Consider the following 16,732-nt stretch of genomic DNA (forward strand, 5'->3'; position numbering starts at 1 on the left):
AAAAATGGTATTCCATGAAAAGAGCAGCCAGTTCAGCTCACAATGCAAACCATCACACACATGCTCCACAAAATAACAGTTGTTCTTTGCTGCTCAGTGGAAGTGCTTTATGTGTACTTCCCATTTTATCATACAGAGTATTAAGATGTGTACTCCAGTTGGTTGAAATTTGATGAAATTATTTTTACAGCTTCATCCAGGACATTCCTAAGTTAAACTGACATTTGTTTTTTACTACCAGCAAGTGGCAGTTAAAGGATACACTAAAGACTAGTATAGTTTGTTGTACTGCTCTGATTAGCACTATGACACCAGTAGTTTTACAAACCACCATTGTTTTTGCACCATCAGTGCAATATGAACACAGTGAAGAAAGCAAATAACATTATAGTGTTATTGTGAAAATAGTTTCGACCTTGCAGCGCTCCTTGGGTTCATGGGACATCCTTTGAGAACAACTGTTCTAAAGCATGATATCCTGTCAAGGGCCTATATCAGAAGTTAACCAGTTCCCTTATTCTATTTATTTTTTACTTTTATCACAATTCTTGTAGCTAAACCTTAGTGAAAATTTGTTTTTTTACCTTAGAATTGTAGGAATGGGATTCTGGGTCAAAGGGCATAAATGTTTTTTTATACTATTTATAAAATATATTTGGTATATACAGAGGGTGCCAAAAAAATATATACACATTTTAAGAAAGGAAAACTATTAAAATTGTAATACTCAATATATACCGATAACAAAAGATGAATACAAGTCACGTTTGACTTCTGCATTTACAAGAGGTGCTCAAAGTGGTTACCATCAGCGTCCAGACCTTTCTGATTATGGCGAACACTGTTTGGTAGACTTAGACTTCCGTGGTGAGCGTGTAGACTGTCCCAGCACCACAGCAGAAGCAGCAGGACTCGTTGCTGAGCGAGGCCTCCCGGGTCTTCCCTTGTGCACATCGCACACAGCACCGTGCGTCTCAGACTTACCACGGATGCGTGCAGTGGTTAGGCCTGTTGGAGGTTCTCCACACTCACGCCTCCATGGTCGTTGTACTTCCACAACGTTGTCGAGTTTCAAATACCACCACAAAATGGTCTTGCGCTCCTCGAACGACCACCGTGCTTCCACCATTTTCTTTGACTGTCCTGCCCATTGCGTGGTGATGTTCTCATTCATTTAATGCCATCTTTTGAGCGAACGTCATACTACACATTGCTACCATAATTCAATCCAACTTCGAAAAGTAATACATAGATAATATCTCTTAAAATGTGGATACATTTTTTTGGCACCCCCGGTGTTTGCCTTCCAAAATGGTTGAATTAACTAATTTCTACTTGGACAATTTCTTATGACACTGTGTCATGGCTGTTTCTGGGCATCATTTAATCTTAATCTTGGCCAGTTCAGTCAGTACGTGAAAAATGGTATCATTCAACAATTTATTATTGCTTCAACTCTCATGTAACTGGCCTTGATTGTTAGTGAGTCTGAATATTTTTACCTTAGTTTTGGTCATTTTGTAGTCTTTCTTCAGGCTGATCACGCACAACTGCTTAGGTTGTAACTTTCTTTGTTAATATAGTCACATTCTCCTAGGTAATATCTTTTTGAGATTAATCCCTAGTTACCCTGTTTGCATTTGGGTATGTATCAAATATCAGCCTCAGATTTAGAGGTCCTCCCTTAGAGTGCTAGGTAGTAAAGGTCCCTAGTAAACTGTTCTCTAAATTTCACAAGTTTGAGCCGCACCTATTTGACTTTTGTCATATTTAAGGGGTAGCACCTATGCTATTACTTAACATTTTTTCTAGTTTGAAAGGAAACAATATAATATAATGTCTGAAATAATAGTTTTTAAAATTTTTGATTGAAGTACAGTCGACATGTATTAGTTTCCAGTGTACAACCTAGTGGTTTGACATTTATATACTTTACAATGTGATCGCCACACTAAGTCTAGCAACCATCCGTCACCATGTAAACTTATCACGATATTACTGACTATACTCCTTGTGCTGTACACTGCATCTCTGTGTCTTGTTTATTTTATGACTAGAAGTTTGAAACTCGTGTTCCCCTTTACCTTTTCCTCCCGTTCTCCACCCCCAAATCATGGGTTTTATGTACTAGTTTTCCCCCCCAATACACATTAAAATACATAATTGTTAAAACCACTGCTCTGTTGTCTGAAATCATCCAGTGGTCTCTGCTTACCACACTTAAGGAAGAGCAGGAGCTTTAGAATCAGACTTCTTGGATTTGAATTCCACTTTGCCTCCAACTGGTGATGTGCTCTTAGGTAGGTCAGTTTACCTTTTTGTGCCTCAGTTTCTTCTCTTGGGCGTCTTCCAACTCAACTCTGTGATTCTGGTGTAAGATATTTGTGGGTTCCTTTCTCTATTTCTGCTCAGGAATTAGACATTGTCTAGGTATTGGTGTGCTAGTTTAGTATTTAAAAACCTTAGCTCTGTTAAATTTCACTGCGACCAGTCACCTGATTTTAGAGAAACTGTTTTATTTCATGGGGTCCTAGCTGTCTAGTTAGGGTGTTGCTGCTGCTTTAATTCCTACTTTCCATTTAATGTAAAGTTTTTTAAGTTAGGAGTCAAGGCTTCCATCATTGAGGCAAGCCAGTGCCTCACTTTTCACATCTTTAAAATGGAGACAATGTTTATGCCCTGCTTACCTAATTAAAGATGTGGAAAAATGAGATAATAGATATATAAGTGTATTCAGCTTTCAGAACAAGAGTAATAGGTAAGGGAAGGGTATCAGCAGAAGTTAATGCCTGTAGGTATTATCCTTCCTGGGGCTACTTCTGTAGTGAAGAGCAAAATTCCTATAACACAACCTCATTGTATCTCTCCGTACTTGCCTGCACTTCCCTGAGTTAGTGAGTGCCATTGGACCCTAGTTTTGTGACCTTGGGCAAATCACCCACCCTTAACTTATCCGTGGGCCAAACATAGCCTTTACTGAAGCCTGTATTCAGCCCACAAAAATCAAGTTGCTGTCTGTCTTCTCTTGAAAAATTGGGAAAATTGACATCAAACCTGCCATTCCTTTATGACAATAACTGGCTAGAACTGAATAGTGTCTTGTCCTTTACAAAGGGTTGTGTATTCTTCAGTCTGCCCTTTAATCTGGCAGCTTTCACTCATTGGCTTTGCTGCTTAGTCCCCGTTGTGTTTGAGAGGCTGGGTTGTATGGTGGTAAGAAGCAGTTTCTGGAGCCAGATTACCTGGATTTGGATGCCAATTTGCACTCCTGTCACTGTACCTTCAGGTTATTTAGATTTTCTGTAGTTTCATCTGGATAATAAGGATAATACCTGCTTCATAGGTGGTTAAAATGGTTAAAAGAGCCCAGTGCATGTAAAACCCTTAGGATAGTCCCTGGCCCAGAGTAAATTTAGCTGATGTTAGCTATTGTTGTTCGAGTTCAAATAGCATAATAATTAGCTAACATTTATTTAGCTCTACTGTGTCACAGGTGATGGGCCACGCCTTCACACAGATCTAACTCATTAATCCCAACATAACACTATAAAATAGGTAGAGTTATTTTTTCCGTTTTGCAGATGAGGATACAATTTAGAGAGGTTACGTAACCTGCTTAAAGGTGCACAGCTAGTATGAGAGTTGAACCTAAACACCTGTGTCCTAAGCCTGTGGTTTTGAATGCTGTGCCGCCTCATGCTACATCTGCCTCTAAAATCTAATTGCAGAAGTGGCAGGCATGGGCAAGTAGAGATTAGTTCTCTTAATGTTTTTGTAAGTCATTTGAGGAGAGAATGCATATAAATATCCCAAATTTATGTATGACATTAGTTCCTTCTGGTAGTGAAATGTCAAACCAATGGGGGTAAACTGCAGGCAGCTGTTTTTGTCTGGGTGAAGTGAGTAGAAAAGTGGTAACTGAATTTCAGAGTAGCTAAGTATAAAATAATAAAGAAAAAGAACAGACTGCTTGTTGAGTGATGTGCTCCAAGATATTCAATAAGGACTTGAGAGTCATTTTAGGTTATTTGAAGGACAAAAAGGCCAGCAAACCTTTCATGCCCGTTAGGATAGCTATTATAAAAAATAATAATGAGTGTTGGTGAGGATGTAGAGAAATGGGAACCTTTATACATTGCTGATGAGAATGTAAAATGGCACAGCCACTGTGGAAAACAATGTGGCAGTTCCTAAGAAAATTAGACATTGAATTAACATATGATCCAGGAATTTCATTTTTGGGTAAATACCCAAAAATACCCAAAGGAATTGAAAGCAAGGCTCGAACAGATCTTTGTACACCCACATTCATAATAGCATTATTCACAATAGCCAAAAGGTGGGAGCAACCTAAGTATCCATCAACAGATGAGTGGGTAAACAAAATGTGGTATATACGTGCAATAGAATACTATTGAATCTTAAAAAGGAATGAAATTCTGGCACATACTACAGCATGGATAAACCTTGAAGATATTATGCTAAATGAAATATGCCAGTCATAAATGGACACATATTGTATGAGTCCATTCATGTGAAGTTCCTAGAGTAGCCAGATTCGTAGAGCCAGAAATGGTGTCTCTAGACGTAGAACGGTGGTTGCCAAGAAGGGGAGGAAGGTGGGAATGGAGAATTGTTATTTAATGAGTACAGAATTTCACTTTGGGAAGGTGAAAAGGTTTTGGAGATGAATGATGGTGGTTGCACAACCATGTGAAGACGTGAATGTACTTACTGCCGTGACACTCTGCAGTTAAATAAATAAAAAGCCAACGAAGTGCTAGGCATCTCCAGGAATTAAAATTGGAGACAAACTGGAAAATGCTGTTCTTCCTTGTGTAAAGCTGTGGAACATCCTCACTTGGAATCGTAAGGAATATTCTGGCCTCTGCACTTTGCTAGAGGGGTACAACTTGGTGTTCGTTTCCAGGCCTAGCTCCTTGGATTATTAGCAAGTCATGGTGGCTCTCCAATACTTATCTGGAAAAAGGGTCTATATACTCTACCTCATACGGAAAGATGGATATGAGTGAACTTCTATACAAATGTTAATTATTTTCACCTTTGGAAAAATAACAAAACAGACTTATTTCTCATTCACTGCTGTAGCTGGGCTGCGTAGCACAGGCTCTGCCTCTGTATCTCGATGCTTCCCTCTTAGGCTCAGGAGAGGTGTGTCCACACAAAAGAAGGTTTGACTTCACAGATGATGATTTCACACACGGAGAAGCAGGAATAAATGGGCTGAGAAGAAAGCAAGGCTGAATGATTTTCCTTTAGTCTTAGCAGGTTAAAAGAAAACAGAGCTAGCAATATAAAAAGGATATTAAGGAAAATTGCTGTTCCAAGAGGGTAACCTCTGTTAACCATTTTGCATCTGTCCTCCCATGTATTGATTTGTGTACATTTTTGTTTTATTAAAATGTCATGCTATTCATACACTTATGCTACCTAAAATAAGAGTTTGAAAGATTAGGACAAATGATACCTAAGAGAAACTAAGGTGTTTTGAAGGGTGTGTAAACTCGTATACATACTGGGCTAAGTGCTTTTATATGTATTATCTCGCTTAATACACACAACAACCCTGGGAGATGGTTGGTGTTTCTTCATTTTAGAGTCATACAATTGAACGAGAGAACTAGAATAACTCACTAAAGGACACCTGGATGGTAAAACCAGGATTTGAATCCAGACACTTATTACAGAGCCTCCACTCCTGTACCTTTATGTAGTACCGCCCTTGCTGCCTGTCAGAGATGAAATCCACAATGGACCTAATCCCGTTGTCCCATTTTTTTAAAGAAAATAATGTTCTGAATAGTTGATACAGTCACTAACACTTTATATCTTAGTGATAATTCCATGTCAGTACAGACAGAGCTGCCTCATGCTTTATTGGGGGGAGAGGAGACTGCATAATATAACATCTATGAACAATATGTTTTCTGCATTTTTTATTGTCGTAAAATATACATAACACAAAATTTGCCATTTTAACCATGTTAAAGTGTACAGTTCAGTGGCATTACGTACATTCACACTGTGTGCAACCATCACCACCATCCATCTCCAGAACTTTTCATCTTGCAAAACTGAAACACTGCACCCATTAAACAACTCCCCATTGTCCCTCTCCTCAGCCCCTGGCAGCCACCATTCTACTTTCTGTCACTAGGAACTTGACTACTCGAGGTACCTCGTAAGTGTAATCATACAGTATTTGTCCTTTTGTGTCGCTTATTTCACTGAACAATCATTTTAACCAGACTTCTGTTGATGCACGTTTAAGTGTTGTAGTTTTTACTCTTCAAACAATGTTGTGCTGCTGGAGCATTTGATTTCAGAGTGTTCTCTCAGTTCTGTCCGGTGCTTGGCTGACTTTCTGAGGAAATCCATGGCAAATTCTTTTCTTCCGTGCTTCAGCTTTTCTGGGCTATGAAATAAGAAGAATGCTAAATAGTAATTACTTTTGTTACAGTGGAGTGAGGACCTGCGTAGTTTCTGCTTATAACTCATGAATGCATTGGAAAAGAGTACTCTTTAAATATAAAAGATTTCTGTAACCACAAAGCTGCTGTCACACTGTGGTGGTAGTATGTTTTAGGATGAATTGGTGAGTTTGGGGCAGAATTAAATGAACCCTAAATGACCAGCATCAGAATAGCTGTGTTCTCTTGGGGTTCTCAGATGGGATGAAGCTAAGTTTTTTGTGAGGAAACCAGGCTTGTCCCTTGCCTGGCACTGGTGCTGAGGAGAAAGGCCTTGCTTTCTTAGGAGGTCCCTGTGCTTCCCCTGAGGTGCCCAAGAGGCTGGGCCCGACCCCACAAGCACCCACCTACCAGGCTCACCGAGCTGGCTGAAAGAGTCTTACTCTTTGCTGGGATTATTTGCAAGTCAGGCAGTCTGTATGTGGAACTATACAATAAATCTCTGCTTTTATTGAACTGACCCAGTGATTCACAGAGACAGAGCTATAGAGCTTTTTTCATGTTCTGAATGATTTATCCTTGCTTCACCTGCCCTCCTTTGCTTTGTGAGAGCAGAGATTTGGACACAGCTGTTTTGTTCCCTGTACTGGTTTCAAAGCAGCCCAAGCCCAACAATTTCAGATTATACTTCAGTTTGCACCCATTGTGTTTTTTGCCAACACATGGTTGAAAAGCATTGTCTTTGCACAGGGCTCTTAATACCTTGCCTAAGGAAATGTGGGAGAGATATTCACCTTATGTCTTCTGACACTAATCCTGAGGGCAAAGTAGAAGCAGGCCTTGCCACAGTGATCCTTTCTGCCTCGGTGATTCCAATCTCCATGAACATGGGCTGTCATCATCATGTTAGTTGCTAAGGACACTCCATTTAAATGATCCCAAGGCATTCAATGCACTCTACAATGACCATGCATTTTCAATTAATAACTATTTATTTGGCAAAATTAAATCATAAATGCCTAGAATGAATATTAAATATAATGCTGTCTGGGTGATGGGCAATATCCTTTGGTTGAGACTGAGTGCCTAGGTATAGATAACCTTTTCTGTGTGTGTGAGCTACCTATCCACCATTTATTCTTTATTAAGACATGGCCTATCCAAAGGAATGATGTGGCTGTGTTCAAACCAGGTTGTTTCTACTTCTTCATTGTAGTTCATCTTTCCATCATCCTCTTATTCCAATAAAATAAGAAATCCACTTCTGAAGTTCCTGAGTAATCTGCCCATCAGCTCTTCACACAATCAGGGCATAACGTATTATCTTCTAGGTCTGGGTATGTATGGGAAAGTGCAGGCCGGTAACAGGAAGAGAGAGGTCATCTTCTTAGGAGGCTCAGGCACCCACGCCTGACCTGCATAGAGCTGCAGGCGAACCCAACCCTCTCTGTCTGCCATGGACCACACACCACCTGACACCAGAGGGTTGCAGCAGAAAGTTCTCAGCAGAACTAGGAATGGGACATGAATTCACAGCCTTAGGTTGAGCGGCTCTTGCAGCAAATCTCATCCATGCTGCCAACATGGCTTCCCTGAGCTGAAGTTACCACTTCAACGCTATTGGTCATTTGCTCTCTCTCACTCATCTTACAACTTTTTTTACTCCTTGCCTTCTTGGTCACCATCTTGCATTTGTTTGAACTTGACTGCAGTGTGGCCTCCTGTAGTAAGTATTTCAGGAATGTTTTGTTTTTCTTCAGAGTAAGCAAGTTCCTTGAGCCTCAGATAAACGTCTATTTTCTTGCCATCGGTACTCAAATTAAATTGTTGGCACCAGTTCTGCAAAGGGTCCCAATGCACTTTATTAATTGAAGGCAAAATGGTTGGCAAGGGGAGCATTGGTTTTGGACAAGCTTTGAACTGTTCACTCGTCTGAGGAAGATAAACTTCATCATCTGTCCTAGGAATCTTCAGGTTGGCTTCTGAGATTGAAGAAAGGCTTGGTTCCATTTGATGTTCTTCATTAGATTCCTCACTAACCGAAACCAATGTGAGAATCACACTTTCTTCCTCTAATTCAACCTCAAAGTAATCCTTTTCGCTGCTATCAACATTTGAATTCGCCATTCCCAGGAACACTCAGAGAACAGCAAACCAGCACAGTTTAGGTTCCCTCCAGTTTACTCCTTTTAGCCTTTAGATAACCTTTTTATTAAACTTTTTTAAAAGCTGTTCCAGTTCAAGGAGGTGCTGCCTGGCATAGGTCTTAGTGAATAAATATCGAAGTGCCCTCGGTTATATGTATGTGCCATGAAGGTCCTAGCACATCCTGGACAGTCATGTTTTCTCTTTCTATCATGAATGTTAAATAAAACATCAATATATTTTAGTTTATGGAGATATTCAAGCATTCACCAAATTATACCCATCTACAACAATTGTGGTAGCGTACCCATCTACAATAATACTGTATTAATCACCTTTCCCCACTACCTTTTTTTCTGCAATAGTATAAAGGAAATTCCAGACATCCACCATTTCATCCACTTTAATATGCATCCCTAATTGATAAAGACCTTTTTCTTTTTAACATAATCATGATGCTGTTATTATACTTAAGAGATATAACAATATTTCCTTAATATCATTAAGTATTTAAACATAAAGGTAGATATTAATCAGATTTGACAAAATGTTGACTATTTGTTAAATTTACTTTCCAGTCCATTATTTTTTTAAAGAAACAAAACTTCACAGTTAACAATTGAAGTCTCCTTTTATGTATTATATGTGTGTTTATCCATAAATAATATGTGTTTTTTTGTATATTTAAAAATAGATACTTAATGTTATCCCTTATGTATCCTTATGAAATGTGCTTTTATTGCTTACCATTAGGTTTTTAAGATTTATTAATGTTGGTACATGTATCTCTAGTTCATTTTAATTGCTACATGGTGTGCCATTGGGTTTAGATTTCATTTGTATTCCAATGGAATTTATCAGTTATATATTGATGGATATTTATGTTGTCTACATTTTTTTGCTATTAGGAGCAATGATGCAGTGAACATTCTTGTATATTTTCTCATGCCACTTTGTAAGAACAGATCTAAATTATTTACATTTCCTGATTATTACAGAGGTTGAGATCCTCTGTAGCTATTGACTATTTGGGTTTCTTCTTCTGTGAGTTGTCATCTTTGCCCCTTTTCTAGTGGTTTTCAAAATTAATTTGTAGGAATTCTTTGTATATTCTAGATAATAAGCCATTATCAGTTTTGTACATTGCTGGACTCTTTATGGAACAGTCAGATTCATAGAAGCAGAAAATAGAACGGTAGTTCCCAGGGACAAAGGATGGTTACTGTTTACTGGGTACAGAGTTTTGGTTTAGAATGATGTGAAAGTTCTGGAGATGGATAGTGGTGATGGTGGTACAACCGTGCAAATATATGTAATGCCACTTAAAGATGGGTAAAGTGGTAAATTTTATGTTATATATAATATGTATATAATATGACATATGTGTATATATATATATATATATATATATATATATATATATATATATATGGTCCATTTTAAACAGCTTCTTTTGTAGCCATCCAGATATACAAATAAAAGCACAGATGTGCAAGTATAAGCATAATTTCCTTCAGTGTCTGCACTTTGGGGCCCTCATTAAGGTACTGGAGACCCTGCAGTGAACAAAACTGACAAGGTTCCTGCTGTCATGGAGCTTTTAAACAAATTGTTTTCCGTGAGTGGATGTTGGTACGCAAACTGATTTACAGCTCCTGTTCCCCTTAACAAAGACCTTTGGACGTCTTTACAAGTCAGGTCTCATAGATCTACTGGTTTAATGGTGCATGGTGTGCCTTGTGTGGATGTGCTGTAATTTGCGGCTGTTGTATTGAATGGAGGAGGCAAGACAGGGTGTAGAGCTTGCTATGGTTTGCTGCCTGGGTTTACTCCTGTTATAACTTAAATTTTTATTAGGCGTGTACTATAGGCTTGTTATAAAAAGTCAAACAGTGCCAAATATATGAAGTAAAAGTTAAAACCTTCCAACATGTCCCCTACATCTCTTTTCATCTTATTTCCTGGAAGTAGTAACCACTGTTAACTGTCTGTTATTCATCCTTCCAGACATTTCTAATGTATCTGCAAATATAAAGAATATATAGAACATATTCTCGTTCTCTGGGAGCTGCTCAAGCAGTGTGATGTTGCTCATTTAATTCAGACTGTTGAGAGTTACGCAGAGGAAAGAGCTGGACTGAGCTTCACGAGAGCCAAGTTCTATTAGGTCCTGCTACGGTGACAAGCAGGCAGTTCCTTAGTTGTCATGTGTATGGTGTCCCAGAATCGTGAGATCACATCAAGAACTAGTGTGCTACAAATGTTACTTGAAGTTCTTTGGTTGTAGGCACTAGAAACCAACTCAGGTTCTGTTAGATCCCACCCAAGAAGACATTAGTGGAAGGATTTTGGGTAGCAAGTCAAGAAATATGTAAACAACTGGGTCTCTGGAAAGTCAGAAACAGGGTGGCTTTGAGGGTGTCAGTATCAGTGATTATCCCTTTCCATTTCCGTATGTATGTTTAAGATTTATTCCTGGGGAAGAGTGGCCTGGAGGCCATGTGTCTACTGATGGTTAAGGGGGTAGAATCCTAGGTTTTTGTGCCCCATCAGAATCTCATTGAGGTGGGGAGATGCAATTTTAGGAAGGATGGGATTTAAGGCTGGCAAAATCAAGTGTCAGCGTTGACATGTCAGCTGTTTTAACCCTAGATTCTTACTCCCCTCTCAAGGAGGAGACGATCGCCGCGTTCTGCTGTGGCACATGGAACAAGCTATCCACTCTAGAGTCAAGCCCATACAACTGAAAGGAGAGCATCATTCCAACATTTTTTGCCTGGCTTTCAACAGTGGGAACACCAAAGTATTCTCTGGAGGTGAGAAGGGAGATTTCCACATTGGGAAATTCACTGTGACTGGATTTTACGTAAAGGAGTGCTAAAATAGCTCGTTATTTTTCTTCCTTTATTTCATTGAGCTGTGGAATTACTAGTTTTCCATAGCTTGCCTTCTCTGCATCACAGCAATTTAGACACAAGTATTAATGTCATCCATCTTTCTCTCCCTTCCCTTCACTTCCCTCTGTGTTCCCCCTCCCCCGCCCTTTCTCTCTTTCTCCCTCTCTCGCTCCCTCCCTCTCTCCCTGTTTCTCTTTTTTTTGGTAGAAAACTTTTCACATTGCAATCTGGTACACAGAAACACATATTTGAAGCAGTACTTTACCTTACTATGTGTGATACACTCTGATTTTTTTTTCCTATTCGGTTTCATTTTTGAAGATTTTAAAGGTTGTGACTCAAAGTGATGTCATGACCCATGGATGGCTCCTGTCTGCAAAACATTGTGTTAGGGTACAATTGGAAGGCCTTTGCTCGAGCCAGCTTCTTGATGATGGATTCCACCCACGACGCTCCTTTCTGACCACCAAAGTTCTGGCCCTGGCTTCTCTTCTGTACTGCACATTTCCCCACTGGATCTCTACCTATGTGTTCCAAAAGCAATTGAAATGCAACAGCTCTAAAACCAAGATTATTAGTTGTCCTCCCCTGCACAAATATTTCCTCTTATTCCCTGAATTCCCTTTCTCGGTTATTAGCACCATTCACCCAATTATTTAAGCTATTAGGTTTAAGAAACTGCTGACACTAAAGCATTTTCAACTTACAAAAATGACGCTTTCACATGGTTCAGCCTAATAGAAATCTGGAAGTCATCCCCACATCTGCCTTTCTTTCATTTACACATCCTGTTAGTCACCAGCGGGACATGAGAGCCTCCCATTCACCTTTTAGGTCTCTGTTCTCTTTCTATACCCACTGCCCTGACTCAGGCTCTCATCTTTGGCCTAGACTATTGCAGTGTCCTGTCATTTCTGCTCCCGGTCTCTAACCCTCCTTCTAATTTATTTCATATCCAAGTTTTCTTTTAAAGATAAAGTTTTACCCATGTGAACCTTTGACCCTACAGTGTCCACAGGATAAAGTCTAAACCCGTTTACCTCTCTGGCGTCCTCTCCCTCCCCCTGCATCTTGTACTCCAGCCATAAACCACTTGTCATGTTAGGTGCCCTTGTGCTTTTTGCTCATGCTATTCCTCCATGGGTCATGATTAGTTGTCCTGTCCTCACCAATCCTCCTAAGTCTGCCATTGGTAAGAGTTTTGAGTTACTTGAGTTTCTGTTCAAATGCCTCCTTCCCCGTAAAAACATTCTCCCTTTCTGCCATGTGCTTTCACCCTGCTCATGAAGAAAATAGTGGCTCCTGTATGGGTCCCCATTTTAAGCATATCAGTAGAAAAAGATAACCTGTTGTGTCACTATTATTATAGTTGTGTATGCAGTTGGGCTGTGAGTTTCTCAAAGGCTGGACAGAATCTTATTCTTCTCATCTCCCCAGCTCCTTGGCTGTGCCTGTTACCCAGAAGGCCTTAGTCTGGGTTTGATTTACGTGGTATGCACCCACAATAGAATTCATAGCCAGGGATTTAAGATGACCTGGGTCGCTGCTACTTTTGCTTTCTATTTAAATGACCATGGGTTATGCTTTCAGCATCAAGTGGGAAATTTTTTACTTTCTCTATTTTCATATTCAGGTTATTATTTTTTGGCTATATAAACTGTTTGAAGGCAGGACTATACATATCATGAATGTAGTATTTTTAGATTTCTTGATGGGATAAAGAAAAATGCAAGTTGTGAATAAAAACTTTTGCATCATTTAGAAGCACACAATCATCGTATTTTAATGCTATAAGAGATGATGAAGATGTGAAAAGTAGCAGACATTTATTGGGAGCTTATTAAGTGCTCAGCCCTATAATGAATGCTTTTACAAATGTGCTTTTATCCTCACAATAAACTTATGAAGTAGGTACAATTATTATACCTATTTTACAGGTAAAATACTGAGGCATAGAAAAGTTACAGATATTATTCCAGGTCTCACAGTTAATGAGTGTTTTGCTTAAAATAAAATAAAAGGCTAGCTTGAATTGATTTGCTCTTGATCATTTACTCTTTCCCTTAATGGCCATAGTTGTTTTTTTTGTTTTGTGGTGTGTTTTTTTGTTTGTTTTTTCATAATCCACTGGACAATACATTTTGGAAACTGTTACTATGTTATACCTAGTTGCAATTACGCTTTTTAAAATTGTCTAAAAGAATGTCCTATCCTTCTTAAATTATTTTTATAAACCTGTTTTCTAATTAACACTCCTTATTTGAATTAACGTTTACTTTATTCATATTGAATTTTCCCGGAATATCTTAAAATACCGTGTTTCCTCAAAAATAAGACCTAAATGGAAAATAAGGCCTAGCAGGATTTTTCAGGATGACATCCCCTGACCATAAGCCCTCATGCGTCTTTTAGAGCAAAACTTAATCTAAGACCCAGTCTTCTTTTTGGGGAAACACGGTGCTGCACTGTAATGTGGATAAGGATGCCTTTGTAGGAATGACCAGGTGTCTGCTTGTTTCCCTCCAGGAAATGATGAGCAGGTGATCCTCCATGACGTTGAAAGGTAAGTAGGTGGTTGGCATGTGAAGGTGATTGACTCTTGTTTTCATATGACGAGGGGCAAATACCGCTTTAGACCAGGATAGTTTTTGTTTTTTGAAGAAAATAACATGAAACCAGCTGTCCTTTTCTGAACAAGGTTCCTGTAACTGTTTTGAAATAAAATTTTTTTTAATTAAAGTTTATTGGGGTGACAATTGTTAGTAAAATTACATAAGTTTCAGGTGTACGATTCTGTATTACATCATCTATAAATCCCATTGTGTGTTCACCACCCAGAGTCAGTTCTCCTTCCATCACCAAGAAATAAAATTTTGATTAAAGAAAAAGATTTGCAAAGTTGGTATGAAATTATAGTTTTCAGGTGAAAATTTAAAGGGAGAATGGTAAGGGAAGGAAACATAATACTTAATAATAACAATAATAACTAATGTTTCTGTGCCAGCCACCATTCTAAGGGCTTTGTGTGTATTCATCAGTTTAACCCTCACAATAATTTTATGAGGTATATTGTTATGATCTCAGTCACAGATGAGGAAACCTCAGGTCAGGGGTGCTGGGATCTGAACTTGGCCTGACCTCAGAGCCCTTGCCATGCCAGGCTGTCAGAAGAGCCCTGTTCTGCCCAGCTAGCATCAGACGTGGCTGCTTCAAAGATTTCCCTTGCTTTTTTGGAATTCAAGCACCACCCCCAAAGCTATACACAAGCATATGCATTCTGTAGTAATTGAAAACACAAAACTTATCTGTCAAGTCACTTTTAAATATGCTCATTTAGTACAAAAAGCAAACTTACCATGAAATCTATTAAAAGTCTCTTCAATAGTACTTTTATTTTTTTACCTGAAAGTTGAATACCTACTTTTAAAGGAAATATAATATCCTTCAGGTTTAGCTAGGCTGACTTTCTCCTGGACACGAAAGGGAATCCTACCCTAGGAACTAGAGGGTTGGGCCTCTGTGCTGTTTGTTTGGATGTGTGTGCCTGTGTGCCTCTCTCTGCTCTGTCTCTCAGCAGTGAGACCTTGGATGTGTTTGCTCATGAAGATGCAGTATATGGCTTGTCAGTGAGTCCAGTGAATGACAACATTTTTGCCAGCTCCTCAGATGATGGCCGGGTTCTCATTTGGGACATCCGGGAGTCTCCCCATGGAGGTAGGGTCACTGTGCAAAAGGCTGTTGGATTGTGTTGAAGAGTTTTATGTCAAATTCGTTGTGGATCCAATTTATAACCTGAGTGACCTGGGTGGGAGGAATGTAAAGGGAGAGGAAACGCTCACATGGGGGCATAGATGTGTGTCTAGAGGTCCCACCCTACCCCTAAGTACTCAGAAGTGAGGTCCCTTGCCAATCCTCTCCAGCCACCTGGGACTCGCCACCAACACTTGTTCCTGTAGTAACACCAGTGTCTTGGTGTTTAGTGGCCCCCAGGAACAGAAGATGTGGTGCCTCATTTCGGAGGGTAGCAGGCAAGGGCCAGCTCAGTGCGTGGTTCTGACATGCACACATTCTTGGTTATTTACAGAGAGGGGGGTGTTACGCATTTTCTTGCATCCTAATTTCAGGCTTGTTATTTTGCTGAAAGAACCACAGAACCTCACCTTTACTGTGTATATGAATTTAAGATGATGGTAGATGTACTCTAGGCGGGGGTTGGGGATGGGATTATCTGGGTGACTTTGTCCTCCAGATGTGCTCTTTGAATCTCTGAAGAGTAAAATGAAGAATTGTTTTGTTGAATTTCTCTGAAGTTCTTCCGGAAATGCATCTTTTCAGCTCATTTCCTGTAGAGATTTTTCTTTGTAACTCTGCCTGTCTTCAAAAGCTCTTTTCTCCAGCACTAGCCTCAGTGCCACCCCCACCCCACCCCCACCCTGGGTACAGTTTTGTTGTGAGAGCGTACATAGAGTTATTTTCCTGCCTGCCTTGTCTGGCGGGATCTGGGTCTTTTTGATTATTCTGAGCATTTAACATGCTGCGCCGTGCTCAGTATTAAGGTTCATGCTCTAAGAGAAGCTTGTTCTTAGGGTTAGGCAGATAAGGTAGCTGCAAGCAGCGGCTGTGGCTGAGTCAACTAGTGCTTTGTAGGTGAAATTCTCCTTTGAACTACTTGCTGGCTGAGATGACTGAGTCCCCTTCTGCCCAGGGCCTGAGATGTATCACACATGGAAATTACAGACTGGGGAATGCTTTCTGCTGTTGCTTCTAAACAACTTCCACAGGAGTACATCCTCCCAGGTAGCAAGTAATTTCTTCCTCACCTGGAGCCAGCTAATATATGCAAAGGGCTGCAGGATTTCTAGATGAAGTTGATTAGGAGCTGGCTGGATGCAGGAAGTTCAAGTATTAGTTACCCCGTTTTTTAGTGTTGCAATACTGGGAATTAAATCATAAAATTCTAGACAGACCATTTTCTTTTCTGTGGGGAGCAATATGACGAGAAGGGATGCTACATTATTGTTTTTACTTGTGTTAATTTTTCTTATTGTTTTGCTTTGTCTTCATTAAATCTTTGTGTAGTTTTAAAATTTCTAATTTCTAAAACTAATAAATTTGGATTGAGATATAATAACCCTACCGGTAATTGGTCATGCATTTTTTTCAGCTCACGTGGAATTCGGTTTTACTTACTGTAAAACAGCTTACCTTCCCATTTCTGTTTTGTCTGAATAGATGCTATATTTGTATTTCTGAGTTATA

General features: G+C 39.5%; 1 protein-coding gene and 1 pseudogene across 4 annotated transcripts in view; one reads left to right on the top strand and one right to left on the bottom strand.

Moving 5' to 3' along the window:
• The window catches only part of DCAF5 (DDB1 and CUL4 associated factor 5), an 85,172-nt gene that overhangs the window by 13,177 nt on the left and 55,263 nt on the right, over window positions 1-16,732 (top strand). For 2 of the 4 annotated variants that reach the window (XM_019733487.2, XM_019733485.2), the window contains exons 2-4: window positions 11,249-11,392; window positions 14,000-14,036; window positions 15,048-15,187. In XM_019733487.2, the coding sequence (XP_019589046.1) occupies window positions 11,281-11,392; window positions 14,000-14,036; window positions 15,048-15,187 (289 nt within the window). In that variant the 5' untranslated portion in view covers window positions 11,249-11,280. Of the gene's footprint in view, window positions 1-11,228; window positions 11,393-13,999; window positions 14,037-15,047; window positions 15,188-16,732 lie in introns of all 4 variants that reach the window. The other 2 variants (XM_019733486.2, XM_074327301.1) reach the window with 2 other exon arrangements.
• On the bottom strand, window positions 7,721-8,558 carry LOC109448207 (developmental pluripotency-associated protein 2; annotated as a pseudogene).

This window comes from Rhinolophus sinicus, linkage group LG03 (assembly GCF_036562045.2).
Source record: "Rhinolophus sinicus isolate RSC01 linkage group LG03, ASM3656204v1, whole genome shotgun sequence".
Lineage (NCBI taxonomy): Eukaryota > Metazoa > Chordata > Mammalia > Chiroptera > Rhinolophidae > Rhinolophus > Rhinolophus sinicus.